Source organism: Eutrigla gurnardus (assembly GCF_963514095.1).
Source record: "Eutrigla gurnardus genome assembly, chromosome: 16".
NCBI lineage: Eukaryota > Metazoa > Chordata > Actinopteri > Perciformes > Triglidae > Eutrigla > Eutrigla gurnardus.
The window spans coordinates 16,246,595-16,261,945 of NC_139927.1; the positions used below are offsets into that span (position 1 = coordinate 16,246,595).

The 15,351-nt window shown below is 43.1% G+C and overlaps 2 protein-coding genes across 3 annotated transcripts in view; both read left to right on the plus strand.

Annotated features, from left to right (window-relative positions):
* lama4 (laminin, alpha 4) overlaps positions 1-4,143 on the plus strand; it is a 29,703-nt gene extending 25,560 nt beyond the window's left edge. The window contains exons 32-40 of the mRNA XM_084030650.1: positions 591-735; positions 819-1,000; positions 1,120-1,309; positions 1,389-1,544; positions 2,024-2,183; positions 2,547-2,674; positions 2,764-2,857; positions 3,312-3,431; positions 3,524-4,143. Coding sequence (XP_083886776.1) covers positions 591-735; positions 819-1,000; positions 1,120-1,309; positions 1,389-1,544; positions 2,024-2,183; positions 2,547-2,674; positions 2,764-2,857; positions 3,312-3,431; positions 3,524-3,669 — 1,321 coding nt within the window. The 3' untranslated portion in view covers positions 3,670-4,143. The remainder of the gene's footprint in view (positions 1-590; positions 736-818; positions 1,001-1,119; positions 1,310-1,388; positions 1,545-2,023; positions 2,184-2,546; positions 2,675-2,763; positions 2,858-3,311; positions 3,432-3,523) is intronic.
* Positions 4,144-5,839: 1,696 nt separating this feature from the next.
* On the plus strand, positions 5,840-15,288 carry tube1 (tubulin, epsilon 1). 2 transcript variants are annotated; one of them, XM_084031265.1, is made up of 12 exons: positions 5,840-5,912; positions 6,234-6,307; positions 9,102-9,154; positions 9,257-9,314; positions 9,537-9,652; positions 10,546-10,667; positions 11,288-11,475; positions 11,562-11,734; positions 12,106-12,246; positions 13,443-13,583; positions 14,694-14,868; positions 15,108-15,288. In XM_084031265.1, exons 5-12 carry the CDS (start codon positions 9,552-9,554, stop codon positions 15,264-15,266), a joined length of 1,200 nt encoding a protein of 399 aa, XP_083887391.1. In that variant the 5' UTR covers positions 5,840-5,912; positions 6,234-6,307; positions 9,102-9,154; positions 9,257-9,314; positions 9,537-9,551; the 3' UTR covers positions 15,267-15,288. The 2 variants fall into 2 exon arrangements, with proteins under 2 accessions (XP_083887391.1, XP_083887390.1); XM_084031264.1 differs by having other exon boundaries at positions 5,859-6,032.
* Positions 15,289-15,351: the final 63 nt, after the last annotated feature.

The window sequence follows — 15,351 nt, forward strand, 5'->3', positions numbered from 1 at the left end:
CTGGGAAGGTTAAAGATAAACCCTTGGAATAAAAAATGGGTTCTTGGTACAACCCCATGGGTTCTAGATGAAACCCTTGGTAGAACCCTAACCCCTGGCTGGGTCCTATATATATAAAGTATATACCCTTGGGATAAAAAAAGTTCTTGGTAAAAAAAAATGACCTGGGTGGGTTCTAGATGAAAGCCTTGGAATATATAAGTGTTCTTGGGAGAACCCCTCTTGTTAGCACATATAGTAGATGGAAAGGTTCTGCATAGAACCTTCAAAGAGGGCTCTGGGTGGAATCTTTCAAAAAATGGTTCTAGGTGTACAATCTTATTTTGGTTCTAGGTAGAACTCTCTGAAATGGTTCCATATGAGGGACCAAAAAATGTTCTCCTATGAGGACAAGCTGAAGAACCCTTCCTGGTTCTGCAGCTGCTGCTTAGTGCGGGGGCTTACCTTCTATGTGAGGAAGCTGTGAACTGAGTAGTTAAGGACAGGGACTTTGTTGCTATGGAGACATGTTGGTGTGTTGGTGTCGGCTGTTACACGTGTAGCACTCTTGCACGCCCCCTTATCACCTCTTTCTACCCGTATTTATGTAGACAGGACCGGGACGTGGAGCCCGAGGACTTCCAGCGGTACCCAGAGAAGGTCCAGACGTCCCTGCAGGACTGCCCAGTCCAGCGCCCCCCTGCTGCGCTGCTGTCAAGGCTCACTTCCAGAGCCAAACAGGGCGAAGCACAGAAGGTAGAACAACGAGCGCCGGATCCATCCGTGTTCATTTAGTTGTTGCTCTGCATCATCCTGACATTCAATCAATGCTCTCATAGGTCGGCAGCCTCCCTCTGGGCCTGATGGAGCTGAGGGGGGACGCCCAGGAGTCTTCAGAGCCCAACACTGAGCCATGCTACCTCTCCTCGAGTCCCAGAACAACCCGCCAAGCCTTCCACTACGGCGGCATCGCCAACAGCAGGCAGCACTACACAGACCTCCCAGACTCCCTCTCTGAGAGGTATGAACAACGAAGAACCCTTCACATGTAACCTCAAGGTCAAGTGTGTTGGAAAGCTCACTCTTTCTGGGCTTTCTTTGTGTCTGCACGCATGACTTAATGCACTTACCACCTTCCAGGTCCCACTTCTCCTTGTCCCTGAAGACCCACTCATCCTTCGGCCTCATCTTTTATGTATCCGACGTCCAAGAGGACAACTTCATGGCTCTCTTCCTGGCCCACGGGAAGCTTGTGTACACCTTCAACGTAGCGGACCAAAGAGTCAAGATCAAGAGCGAGGAGAAATACAATGACGGCGCATGGCACAACGTAAGTTCGTCAACGTATCTGTCAATGCCGTGGACGCATGTTTAATTTACAGTGACGATGTCTCTTCTTCCTGCTGAAGGTTGTTTTTATCCGCGATGGGAGTATGGGGCGGTTAATAATTGATGGACTCACAGTGCTTGAAGACAGAGCTCAGGGAGGCAACGTCTCCTGGCATGTCAGCAGCCCCCTCTATGTCGGAGGAGTTCCTCCCGAGAGAGCCCAAAAGAATATTCAGGTATGGACTAAGAGATTAGAGAATAAAAACATACATGGAGCAGCTCATTTGAAACACACACTTATTGCATAACCTCAGTAATGATGAGGCTTTGGTGTCTTCATATCGGCAGACGTGCAGCTGTTCCCTCAGACAGCAGGAAACCACCATTGTGATCCTCCTTAGATCACAACAGGAGGTCTTCCTCTGTTTTTTAAAGCCACATTAATAGATCTTTGTTTTTTTTTGTTTTGGTTTCCTTGCTAATGTGTTTGCAAACAGATATCTATATCAGGATGCAGCCAAAAGTTAGTGTTTGTACCAGAATAAGACGAATAAGAGTCTAAGTGAGCAAGTTTGTATTTTATTTGTTATGTATTACAGTTTTTATTTGTAAGAGGATTCTTTTTTTCCAATTAAATCCAGAGCTCCCTGTGATTTGTAGCCCCATGATGTTTATTTGACCATCTGATGTGCGTCTCCATGTGTGTCCCTTTTAGAGAAACTCTGCGTACAGCTTCACCGGTTGTCTGAAGAACCTTCAGCTGGACGGACAGTGGCTGTCCTCCGTGGCCGAGACGTTCGGGGTCACTCCGTGCTTCGAGGGACTCTCTGAGGCGGGAACGTACTTCTCAGGGGAAGGAGGATACGTCGTGCTGGGTACAATTCTACTAGTTTGTTCATGGAAAAGCAAAATCACTCAGGAATTCTACTTTTTTATTTACAAATATAAAGTTTGCAATTCTTCTTCAAACCAGCATGATGTTCATTTTGTAAATGATGGTCAATTTAGAGTGAAATAGACCATAAAGCAGGGGATGACAGGTCGCTATCATGCTACCAATGTTGTCAGATACTAAGATGACTCTAACACTTAGCTGTAGAGTCGACCTTGAATTATGAAGCTATCACACCAGAAACCAGATGGATCCAGAATGACCCGAAGGAATGACAGAGTCATGTCACATGTGCAAGCACCCGCAACTCACTCCATCCTGCTCTCTCTGCTTCGCTCTCCCTCAGATGAAACGTTCGACGTGGGGCTCAGGTTCGAGCTGGTGATGGAGGTGCGCCCCCGCGTGGCGTCTGGGATATTACTGCATGTGCGCACAGCAGAGGGTTATTTCACCGTGTACACTCATCAAGGGGCGGTGAGTCATCGGCACTCGGAACGACACACTTTGAATGCCAAAGTTCACGTTCTGTATGTATGGATACAGTGTTGGTGTGCGTTTTCCAGGTGGTGGTTCTTGTGAACGATGGGTCTCATGAGTTCTTCACCAAGGTGTCGCCGAGACTGGGTCTGTGTGCTGGCAGCTGGCACAGAATCTCTGGTGAGAACTTCCTAATTACAGCTGCAGTCGGTATCTTAATAAGAAAGGGGCCTTACGTTAGATGACAAGCAAACTGTTGCTGTATCCTGACAGTAGTACTAAGATGACTTTTACACTTTGCTGTTGGTGTATATTGAATACTATGATATATCAAGTATTAATATTAGCTTCACCTCCACCAGCGACAATATTTAAGTGGTACTTCAGCAATTTATTACTTACATAAAATTTGGGAACTCCTGAGATACACATTTTTAAAATCAAATGATTGATGTCATAGTGATGTCATCAGGGTTTTTAAGCTCCATTAAAGTAAAACGGAAGTATATTTTTACACTTTTGTACTGTTACTGAAATAAGCTTTTCTTATGTAAATTATGTGAATGCCGTTTAAAATTAAGAGTAGAATAGAGGGTTTTTTGGCTAAACGGATGCTTCCTCTCCTGCTTCTTAGTGATCCGGGACGCCAATGTAGTCCAGCTGGATGTGGACTCCGAGGTCAACCATGTGGTGGGTCCTCTGAACACCGGCTCCACAGACACCAGGAAGCCAGTGTTCCTTGGCGGAGCTCCAGGTGAGCCGGTGACACGACATTTCAGATTTCCTTCTCCCGCTATACTAACTTCCACCTTTCGTAATCATGCGTCATCCTCTTCCACCTGTCAGATCTTTTCCTCCCAGAGAGCATCGCCACCAGGAAGCCGTACGTCGGCTGCATGAGGAACCTGAGCATCAACAAAAGCCGAGTGAGCTTCAGCAAAGCGCTTCTGGTCAGTGGAGCGGTCAGCGTGGGAACCTGTCCTGCGGCGTGAACGCTTCGGTCCACGGCGTCACCGTCCCAGCACAGCACTGACCAAACACATGAAAACTCTCTTTCTGTCCAACATAACCAATAAGAGACGTATCATTACCGTTCTTTGTCAGATATCTGTCCTTGTTTCTTTCTTTAACAGCATTTTGCCTTTTCTTGTTTATTGTTTTACCTGAAAATGTCTCACATGCTAAGAATATGACCAAATCGCCCCAAATGTTCAAAAATAAGACCCATGATAAGATGATGAGAGAGAGATTTCTGAGGAACCTGCAGTGTGTCTACGATTTAGACTTTCCACAGTGTGTAATATAAAAGGCCCATTTGATGTTGATGCCTTTTATGTTCCAGCAGCCCAATTTAATCTCACAGTGGCACATTATATTTTGTACAAGCTTGTGTTCAAACCTTTTTGTACTGTTTTATTTCTGATGAATAAAACACATTTTACATCCATGTAAGGGTATTCATTGAAAGCTCAAAAGCTAGAAAGAACATTTCATGTATATTATATTTTATTATATTACACTATACAAACAAATGGAGTGAAAATATTTCATTTTGTCTTGGAAGCAATCACTTTGCAGGTATAAAACTCTCCTCCAATTTCCTTGGTTTCCTTAATGGCAGCTCATTGATTCTGAGGTCAACTGTCGAGGTTAAATACTTTATTACTGTTTCTCTTCTTATATCTCCAGAAGGGATTGTGTTTCAAATTTAGAATAAGAAAAGGTTTATCCTTTTGTAAACAAGTAATACAATCCAGCTCGATGAGGCCAAATTGACTTTTGAGATAAGCCTGTGCTGCAATTAACCCCAAATTAGTGATGCTGACAAAGGGAAACTGCTCACACTAAAAACTGAATTGGATGATATGTACACCTTGGAAACAAAGGGATCTTATGTCAGACGTAAAGCAAAATGGATCGAAGAAGGAGTGAGAGAATTCTTTCCTATTTTTTTAGACTAGCGAAAACCTGCCAGAAAAACATATTAATATGGGAGCATTGATCATTATGACAATGAATGTTCTGAAGCAAAACGAATAGCCAATGATGTGTGAATAGAAATGTTTATTTATCTGATTCCTCATTAATCTTCTTTGCCTTAATTCCAAATAAATTAGGACGTGGATCTCTAGAAAACCATAGCCGGATGGCTAACTTTTATAAATATTTTGGGAACAGATTCAAACACACTAATATATAAAATGCTAAAAAACAAACAAACAAAAAAAGCATGTGGTTTACAAGGAAACTGGATAGTGTTATTAGCTGTACATGACTGCCATCTTGTGGCAACAGACGTTATCAGCTCAATCAAATACTTGCATATCGAAAGGACAGTGAATCAAGTGAAACGTTAAATAAAAAGAACTAAATGGAACAATGAATCCACATTAGACAGAGGGTTGGTCATAGTTTTTTATCTCTTTGGTTGATTTGTTTAGAGAAAGATGGAAAGCCTTTCAAGCTGCAGCCATTCATATCTTTCCATAAAGCAATAAAGAACATAAAAAACGTTGGCTTTGACTGAATATATGTAATCAAAATGCTTTCGATCCTCTCTATGAAATAACAGCAGCTTTGTGTTCCCAGGTTGATTTTTGTTGAAAAATGATCTGTAATATCCTCGTTTCATTCACATGCATATATCACACGCTTAGTTGTATCACATGACATGAATTGTTGTTCATTTCCTTTCTTCGAAAAAAAAAATAAGCCTGTCAAAAAAGGAATATATCAGTCCTGCCTTCCAGTGGCATCGTAACAATGGAAAATACGATTTGCCGACTCGGAAATTGCACATGAAGTTGGGGTGACCAGGCCATGTCAACGTGGCGGAGAAGAGGGCAGATTGTGTAATGCGTGGTATGAAATACTTTGTTTTTAACAACGCAACAAGTATCAGCTGGTGCTTATGTACATAATTGTAATCTGTAATCTATGCACACTTAATTTGATACATAGACCAATGTTATTAATGTTATTTATAAAAATAGACTATAGAATCAAAAAAGGATTTCCCAAAACGCCGGTAAAAGCAAACCTTGAACATTCTCGTAATACCAATTTAACAATTGTGGAGTAGGATCTGCCGACTAGCACTTGAAGGCAGCATAACTGTATACTAACGTTCTACGTCGACAAAATACGGCCTTTCCATGGACATACGTCATCAGCACTCGACCAAACACAGTGAGGGGCGCGAGACAACGACCGTTCAAAATTCTACACTAAAAAGGTAGTTTTTTTGTTAACGGAGACCCGTGGGCAAATGTTAAGATAAGGTACGGCCTTAGCTTCGCGTCAAAAGGGGGTCTGCGCGTCGCTGCCGCCATGACACAGTCGGTCGTCGTCCAAGGTGAGTTTTAGAACAGTTAGTTAGCGTTTGCGTCCAGAAACGGCTAACGGCTAACGTTAGCTTAGCTGTCAATTTGCTATGTCGCTAACTGTAGCTATTAGCTTCTCGGGTTGTGCTAGCTGCGGCTGATTTAACGCACTTGAACACACATATCCCTCACTCACTTTACTTGTGTTGAGTATTTTATTTTATTTATTCCAGTTGGTCAGTGTGGTAACCAGGTGGGCTGCAGGTTCTGGGATCTTGCATTGCGAGAACACGCCCACGTCAATAAAGTAAGTAACACACACACACAATACAGCAAATACACTTTACACACACAATCATCACCATGACCGCACGCTATCATCTTACATCACGTCGGATTTAAAGACTGCATGTTTGCATGGACCCCGACAGTAGGCTTTTATTCTCTCCTTCACCACACATTGTGACGTGTCATCATAACAATAATGATGGGTGAGTTAAGAGGACCCTTGAAAGGACTGGAACAGTCGTAAACGAATCACTTACATCTGTGCTTCTCTGGTTGAGAAGTGAACATGTTCGCCATGAAAGAAGGTCGTAGGACAGTTATTCCTCCTCGGCTGTATTCAATCTCATTCACTCCCGTTCATCCCTTTACTGTCAGGATTAATTATTACAATTCTTACAGTGACCAATATGTATGTAATGTACTGCATTAGTGTACCAGAGGTGGGAGTAATGATATGTTACTGTACTTAAGTAGGATTTCCAGGTATCTGTACTTTTACTTGAGTATTTATTTATTCTGACAATTGTTTACATTTACTCCCTACATTTAAAAACAAATCTGTTTTCTACTCCTTACATTTTAAAAGACATTTAAGGGGAATTATCCATTATACTTTCTTATTAATACACTCAACAAAAATATAAACGTAACACTTTTGTTTTTGCTCCCATTTTTCATGAGATGGACTTAAAGATCTAAAATTCATTCCAGATACACAATATTACCATTTCTCTCAAACATTGTTCACAAATCTGTCTAAATGTGTGATAGTGAGCACTTCTGCTTTGCTGAGATAATCCATCCCACCTCACAGGTGTGCCACATCAAGATGCTGATCCGACATCATGATTAGTGCACAGGTGTACCTTATACTGCCCACAATAAAAGGCCACTCTGAAATGTGCAGTTTTGTCTCACAGCAAAATGCCACAGATGCCACAAGCATTGAGGGAGCGTGCAATTGGCATGCTGACAGCAGAAATGTCAACCAGATCTGTTGCTCGTGCATTGAATGTTCATTTCTCCACCATAAGCCGTCTCCAAAGGCGTTTCAGAGAATATGGCAGTACATCCAACCGGCCTCACAACCGCAGACCACGTGTAACCACACCAGCCCAGGACCTCCACATCCAGCAGGTTCACCTCCAAGATCGTCTGAGACCAGCCACTCAGACAGCTGCTGAAACAATTGGTTTGCATAACCAAACAATTTCTGCACAAACTGTCAGAAACCGACTCAGGGAAGCTCAACTGCATGCTCGTCGTCCTCATCGGGGTCTTGACCTGACTCCAGCTCGTCGCCGTAACAGACTTGAGTGGGCAAATGCTCACATTCGATGGCGTCTGGCACGTTGGAGAGGTGTTCTCTTCACGGATGAATCTCGGTTTACATTGTTCAGGGCAGATGGCAGACAGCGTGTGTGGCGTCGTGTGGGTGAGTGCTTTGCGGATGTCAATGTTGTGGATCGAGTGGCCCATGGTGGTGGTGGGGTTATGGTATGGGCAGGCATCTGTTATGGACGAAGAACACAGGTGCATTTTATTGATGGCATTTTGAATGCACAGAGATACCGTGATGAGATCCTGAGGCCCATTGTTGTGCCATACATCCATGAACATCACCTCATGTTTCAGCAAGATAATGCACGGCCCCATGTTGCAAGGATCTGTACACAATTCTTGGAAGCTGAAAATGTCCCAGTTCTTGCATGGCCAGCATACTCACCGGACATGTCACCCATTGAGCATGTTTGGGATGTGCTTGACCGGCGTATACGACAGCGTGTACCAGTTCCCACTAATATCCAGCAACTTCGCACAGCCATTGAAGAGGAGTGGACCAACATTCCACAGGCCACAATTGACAATCTGATAAACTCTATGCGAAGAAGATGTGTTGCACTGCATGAGGCAAATGGTGGTCACACCAGATACTGACTGGTTCTGAGTCCCCAGACCCCCAATAAAGCAAAAAAATGCACATTTCAGAGTGGCCTTTTATTGTGGGCAGTATAAGGTACACCTGTGCACTAATCATGATGTCAGATCAGCATCTTGATGTGGCACACCTGTGAGGTGGGATGGATTATCTCAGCAAAGCAGAAGTGCTCACTATCACACATTTAGACTGATTTGTGAACAATGTTTGAGAGAAATGGTAATATTGTGTATCTGGAATGAATTTTAGATCTTTAAGTCCATCTCATGAAAAATGGGAGCAAAAACAAAAGTGTTGCGTTTATATTTTTGTTGAGTGTATGATGTGAGATTCTGTTAGCCTTGCAAAAAAAAAAAAAAAACAGCCAGAAGAAATGTCCTTCATAGGGATACTTTATACTTTGAGTCCATTTCAGAGCCTGTACTTGTCCACTTTTACTTGAGTAAAGTAGTTAAATCAGTACTTCTACTTTTACCAGTCTTTTTGAACACAAATATCTGTACTTCTACTGGAGTATAGCATAACTGTACTTTTGACAGTTCTGATACAATAGAATAGACATTAAAGATAATTGGGGAAATTTACCATGACCACCTAATTGGGAGCCTTTTTATTTATTTTTTAATTACAAGCCTATAAAGTCCCATCCCTACTGGCCACCAAAAAATATAATGCCGTTTTGCTGCAGCATAATGTGAGATAAGCCGTGGACAGACACAGAGGTGCACACTCACTCACGCATGGATACGCACACAAGCACGAGGATGGCTCCTGTTGGAGATGATAAACCTGAATTGTATATAATCGATATGCTGATCACCTGCTGCGACTTGTCATGGCATCCCTAACACCTTGTTTCTTTTCCCTTATTCAGAAAGGATTGTACGATGAGGCCCTCAGTAGCTTTTTCCGGAATGTGGACTTTAGGTAATCACACCTGCTCTCACCCAGTGGCTGCTGGATGAGTTGAGAAGTGCCGCTATACAGAGATCCATATGTAGCCCTCTTATATTTGGGTCTCTTTTCCAGACGAAGTGATGGGGGAGCAAGTGTTGTTGGTGGGAGAATCCAACATCTGAAGGCCAGGGTAAGTTCTGCCCATTACTGAAAACGGCTTGAGAAGACATTTTCTATTGTCTGGTCTTGTCAGGGACTTATTTTAGAGACAAGGTGAAGTTCAGGGCCGGATTCTGCATATACATCGGTTAAGGTTGCAAAGAGGGGTTGTGGTATGAGGCAGGGGGTCAACGGTATGCGCTAGTAATGAAATATGTGTCTGGTCTCCATGCTGGCATATTTGAATCCACAGGCGGTGCTGGTGGACATGGAGGAGGGAGTGGTCAACGAGATCCTGCAGGGCCCACTGAGAGACGTGTTCGACAGCACTCAGCTCCTCACAGACGTGTCGGGTTCAGGCAACAACTGGTGAGAGACCGCCGAGCCGCAGGACGGCTGCTCACACGGCCGTCGGCAGCTGTCGCCCGCCAGCGTTTTATCTGGTTTCCAATCATTTATGCATGCTATCACATCACACAGCTGTAGACAACGTCAATGAAAATACATCGCAAGAGTAATTTTCTGAAAATTCTAAATAATTATTTTTTTTCCTTTTGTTGGAAGATTTAAAACCTGCTATCTTATACAGCTACCACATTTCAAATTTCCCACAATGTAACAAGGCAAAGAGGACAAGATCGAAGATAGTGGCTTCGTCTGTGTGTTTTTCCACTTTGCCCTTTCTGAAGCCTAAGGAGTATAATTTGGGGGAAAGGTCAGTAGTGCTTCTTGACAGGCCTGCTGTGAGTATTCCCTGCATAGCAGTCATTCCCAAAGGATGGGTCGACAAATAATTTGCAGAATCCCTTTCTCTTTTTATTTATTTGGTTTCATTTATAAAGTATTTAACGTGTGTATGTTCTCAACAACATATGTATTATTTTTATGTTTTATTTTTATGTTTTATTATTATGTATTTATCAACCGATATCTCTTCAAAAGGCTGGTTTACCTATTCAAGATAATATACGGTGATGCAGAAAAATGGTCAGAAACGTTCATCAAGATTTACAAATGAGGCCCATTGGGTCGAGATGGTTTGTCATTTATAAAACGTAGGTTGTCAAAGAGAGAGTTTTGTAAACGCTGGTCCGTAGCTTTCAGCCTGACAGCCATTGTTCCAGAAGAAGTGCATCGTTGCAATGACATGATTGTTCAAACGGGCAGTTTAAGAGAAACCTGCGACCCGTATTTGCTTTGTGAAACTAAAACATTGCTTTCCAACTTTGCCCTTCATTGATTTGCTTCTTCTTTGTCTCCAGGGCAGTTGGACACATGACGTATGGCTCTGCCTACAGGGAGCAGATTGTGGATAAGCTGAGGAAAGCAGCAGAGCACTGTGACTGTCTGCAGTGCTTCTTTCTCATTCACTCTATGGGGGGAGGTAAGTTTGACTCCAACCACACATGCGTGGGAGCATTGATGGTTTTCCTATCATTCTAAATCAAAGGTCATCTCCAGCAACTCCAACAAGCCTTTCTTTCAACGGGTGGATTCACACATCCAATCTGACGCGCTGCACTAAAATGAGAGCGCTGTTGTTGGAAAAGGAAAAGGAGCGTTCTAATTCAATCCAGCATGATCTTGATTCAGTAAATTATGGTCCATTTAGAGTCAAATAGACCATAAAGCAGGGTATGCTTTAGGGCGGGGCTACCTTGTAATTGACAGGTTGCTACAAATGCAGTAAGCTAAGATGACTTGGGTGACGTTGCAATGAATGTGTCCCATGTATATACAGTATATGAATCAATGAACGGGCAAATATGAGACTTCCTGATTTTATTATTCATAGATTTTTATGTGTGGGTGTCAAATCATTTGGAGTGATTTTTTTAAATGCATGTCTGTTTCACACACATCCAGTTATAAGTATACACGACCAAGACGTGGTTTCTCTGGCATAAAGTGAGTTTCTACAACAATTACAGAAACCAGGTTTCTGGTTTCCATGACATTGAAGAAATGTGGTAACAGCAGAAATGAAATGATTCTGACTTTGAGGTACGGGATCCGGCCTGGGGACCAGGGTGCTGAGCCTGCTGGAGGAGGAGTTCCCTGAGGTGTGTCGAATTGTCACCTCTATCTATCCGTCTGCGGAGGATGATGTCGTCACCTCTCCCTACAACAGCGTCCTGGCCATGAGGGAGCTCACAGAGCACGCTGACTGTGTCCTGCCTGTTGAAAACCAAGTGTGTGCAGTTGTTTCCCCCTCTCCCTGCAAGAAGATATCTGTGACCTAATAGGAATCATCAATATATTTGTTCTCCTCCTCCAGTCGCTGGTCGACATTGTGAACAAGATTAAACAGATGTCACACGGTGGAAAGTCTGGGTCGGCAATCAAGAGAGACAGCACCGTCATCTCTGGGCAGGGTGGGCTGAGTGGGCCTGAGAAGCCCTTTGATGCCATGAATAATATCGTGGCTAACCTGTTGCTCAATATGACCAGGTATAGTGTTTCTGTTTGCTCATTTACAAAGGAAGGAGGAAAGCTGTCTGTCTCACAATGTTTGTTTTACTACGACAAACATGCTTCCATGGTTTTGGCACTGCTGTTATGTGTCAATTTAATTCTTTTTTTCTTAGAAACATACCACATTTTTTTTCTGATCCTATAGTCATCAACATATAATCATATATATAACAGTTCTTCATACACAAGTGAGTGTCCAATCCCCACCAAAAATTCAGAATCTGTTCACCTGGTTTGTCAACAAGAACCCATGAGAATGCCTTTTCCTGTTAAATCAATGCACTTCATCCATTTTTGCATACCTTTGAATGTTGCTTATGCGACACCTTAAATGTTGTGTGTTGCAGCTCAGCACGTTTTGATGGATCCCTCAACATGGATCTGAATGAGATTGCCACGAACCTGGTCCCCTTCCCTCGTCTACACTACCTGGTGCCCAGTCTCACCCCTCTCTACACACTGGCAGACGTCAGCGTCCCCACCAGAAGGTACTGACCATGATCCCGCCTACACTGACTGTAGTGATAGAGAAGGGAAGTGATGACCTCACTGATTAGACGCGTGCAGAATGGCATTTTGAACGTGATGATGAAACGGGACTGCTCTAAAACAACCCAGGAATCTTGGTAACCATGAACAACTCTACAAATCCAATAACGAGAGTGATAATAGTCAAGTGCATCAAGAGGAAATGGATGCTGTATCGGAAAAGATGTTCTAGATGAAGCTGAGAGAAGCCAGGGGAATGTTCTGAGGAGACGGGAATGTTTCGGTAAATCGGTCTTGCATTCGTTGTCTTTGGAGCAGCTACACAATTTATACTTGATGGCATCAAGTTTGAAACTTCCCTGGTTTGTGGCTTTCAGAGAGTAGATATTGATCAATATATCTGGAAATAACATGTTGGTGTTCTTAATTGAGGTGGTCTTCCCCTTTAATCTAGTACCAATAGCGCTGGGGAACATGGTTAAAAGTAGTGTTACGTTGTTCATTTAGACTGTTGAACTTTTTAAAATGAATAACATAAATGTGCATATTTTGTGGGAAAATGTTTCACAACGTATTTACATGAAGTTGACCCCATTTTAAACCTCAGAGATGAAAAAAATAATCAGTGGACACTGGTAAAGGGTCTCTAAACAACATCATTTTTGTGGCATCATTTCAACCAAACGCCACAAAAGCGTCTTTCATTCTGTCGAGCGAGCTGGTGGCAACGTCACGTTCAGTGGTGCAGGCTTGTGACAGGAAAAACCCTCATTTGATCCACCAGCGTCCAGCAAGTGCTCCCCAACAACAACCGCTATGAAAGTGGCCTTGTGTGAGCCACACAGACCTCATCTGCTCCAGAGGAGCTGCTCATTGGTCAAAAGGAGTGGTGGTTGTACTGGGCAATGTCCCAGAGGTGAATATGTGTGACTGTATGAAGGCTGAGCAGGGTGTTGCTTAAAAATATCGTGCCTGCTCAGTAGAACCTGCCTGGACAAATAAAGGTACACACATTCTCCTTTCCCCACGTTCCCCCTTTGGCCCCCAGTCCAACTCAACTCTATCTGGAATCCATGCAAGGCAGTGTCACTTAGTATAACCGTAAATAGAAGTGTTTATCCTGCTACTGATTGACTTTCAGCCCCCAACAATTATTGAAGTTATTTTTGTTGTTGTATCTTCTGTGTCCCTCTAGACTGGATCAGATGTTCAGCGATGCCTTCAGTAAAGACCACCAGCTAATCCGAGCCGACCCGAAGCACAGCCTCTATCTGGCCTGCGCCCTCATGGTCCGGGGAGACGTGCAGGTGTCCGACCTCCGCAGGAACATCGAGAGGTCAGAGCACCGTCCTACTACTCCGTCTTCAGGCGACAAGTCAGTAGACCCGCCCTGATGGGCCCAAAGATGACCTTCACACTCGCTCTCCCAAATAGTGCCCCCATTCAGCTCTGACAGCGATGATTCATAACTGGTCCATTCAGCACCCACCTCTCCTCGGCTCTCCCCTCAGACCTTGAAGAAACAGAAGCTGCTGTGAGAGCACATATTTGTGCGTGACCGTGGTGTAAAAGGGAGGGAGGAGTAGCAAAAGCACAGAAATATCGCCCACCGAAACACATATGCACTGGACATATAGTTCAGTATATTTGGCTGCTGGTTATGTCAGTCATTTTTAAAATAATTATAAAATAAATAAAAACAAGATGCTTTTTACAGTCAATATTGTAAGTGTTGACACATCTTAACACCAGCCAACAAATTTGTTGAAATGTTTTTTTGCCGTTTATCAAGTAAAACATGGTTAGTTCCAGGTACTCTTTACTGTTTTATACATTTGTTAACTGAACAAAACAAGTTATTTTCAGGATCCCACCTTGGAATCGAGGCACATTTGATGTGATGCAATTTTTCACAAAATTCTGACATTTTATTAAACAAATTATTAAATGGATAATTGAAAAAATACAGATTAATCGATAATTGAAATATTTGTTATGTAATATTTGTCAGTTGCCATACACAACCAACCAAGTAATAATCCAAGCAATGCTGTTGAATTGTTTGATGCAACAGCGTATTGGGGGCATTTGTGGTAAAAGAAGGATCGTTACAGAGCCTGGGGAGGAGGGTAATAAGAATAAAAAGAGCAAAACTGAATTATGAACTTAATTATATTACTTGGCAAGGTTGCATCCAGAACCACCATGTTATCATAAGCAACCAAACTTTGAAGGCACATTGCAGTGAATTGGGCCTATTCAGCAGAAAACAACATGCTGACTTGGATGAGGTGATACATTTAGTAGTTTTAATCGTCACTTAGACTCATATTTTCACATCGGTGTAAAGTAAATTGTCCTCCGGTGATCCACGGTCCCTGTCATCCTTTAATTTTGCTGCAGCACCTTTTCTTGCATTTGATGTGTGATTTGGTCCCTTCTCCAGGCTGAAGCCTTCGCTGCCCTTCGTCTCGTGGAACCAGGAAGGCTGGAAGACGGGCCTGTGTTCGGTGCCTCCTGTGGGTCACTCCCACTCCCTGTTGGCCCTGGCCAACAACACCTGTGTGAAGCCCACGTTCGTGGAGCTGAAAGAGCGCTTTAGCAAGCTCTACAGGAAGAAGGTGCTACTTGTTGTATTTTTTATTTTATTTTAAATTTGAAGATTCAGCAAAGGAATGTAGCATTTATCAAGTGTTTTCACAGTTGCACCTTGTCAAATGTGAGGATTACGAGTTTTTTTTCTCCACTTCATGTTGGCTAGTTGGTTGGACAGTATCAGTAGCTTTTTGTTCTGGTATCTTGTGGTGGACGTTTGTTTTTACAGCAATCTAACATTGTGCTTCCTCTGTGTATTGTCAAGGCTCACTTACACCACTACCTGCAGGTAGAAGGCATGGAGCAGAGCTTCTTCTCAGAGGCCATCGGCTCTCTCAGCTCTCTGATTGAAGAGTACCACGATCTAGATGTCTGCAAGCGGACACTCATGCCCGATGCACCCAGACTCCGCATCGCCACATGAAGGTCCACTCTGTTAAAAAACCTTGTGTCTGTCTTCTATATACGTTCTCAATAAGGACTTCACACGACCAAATCTTTTGTGTATA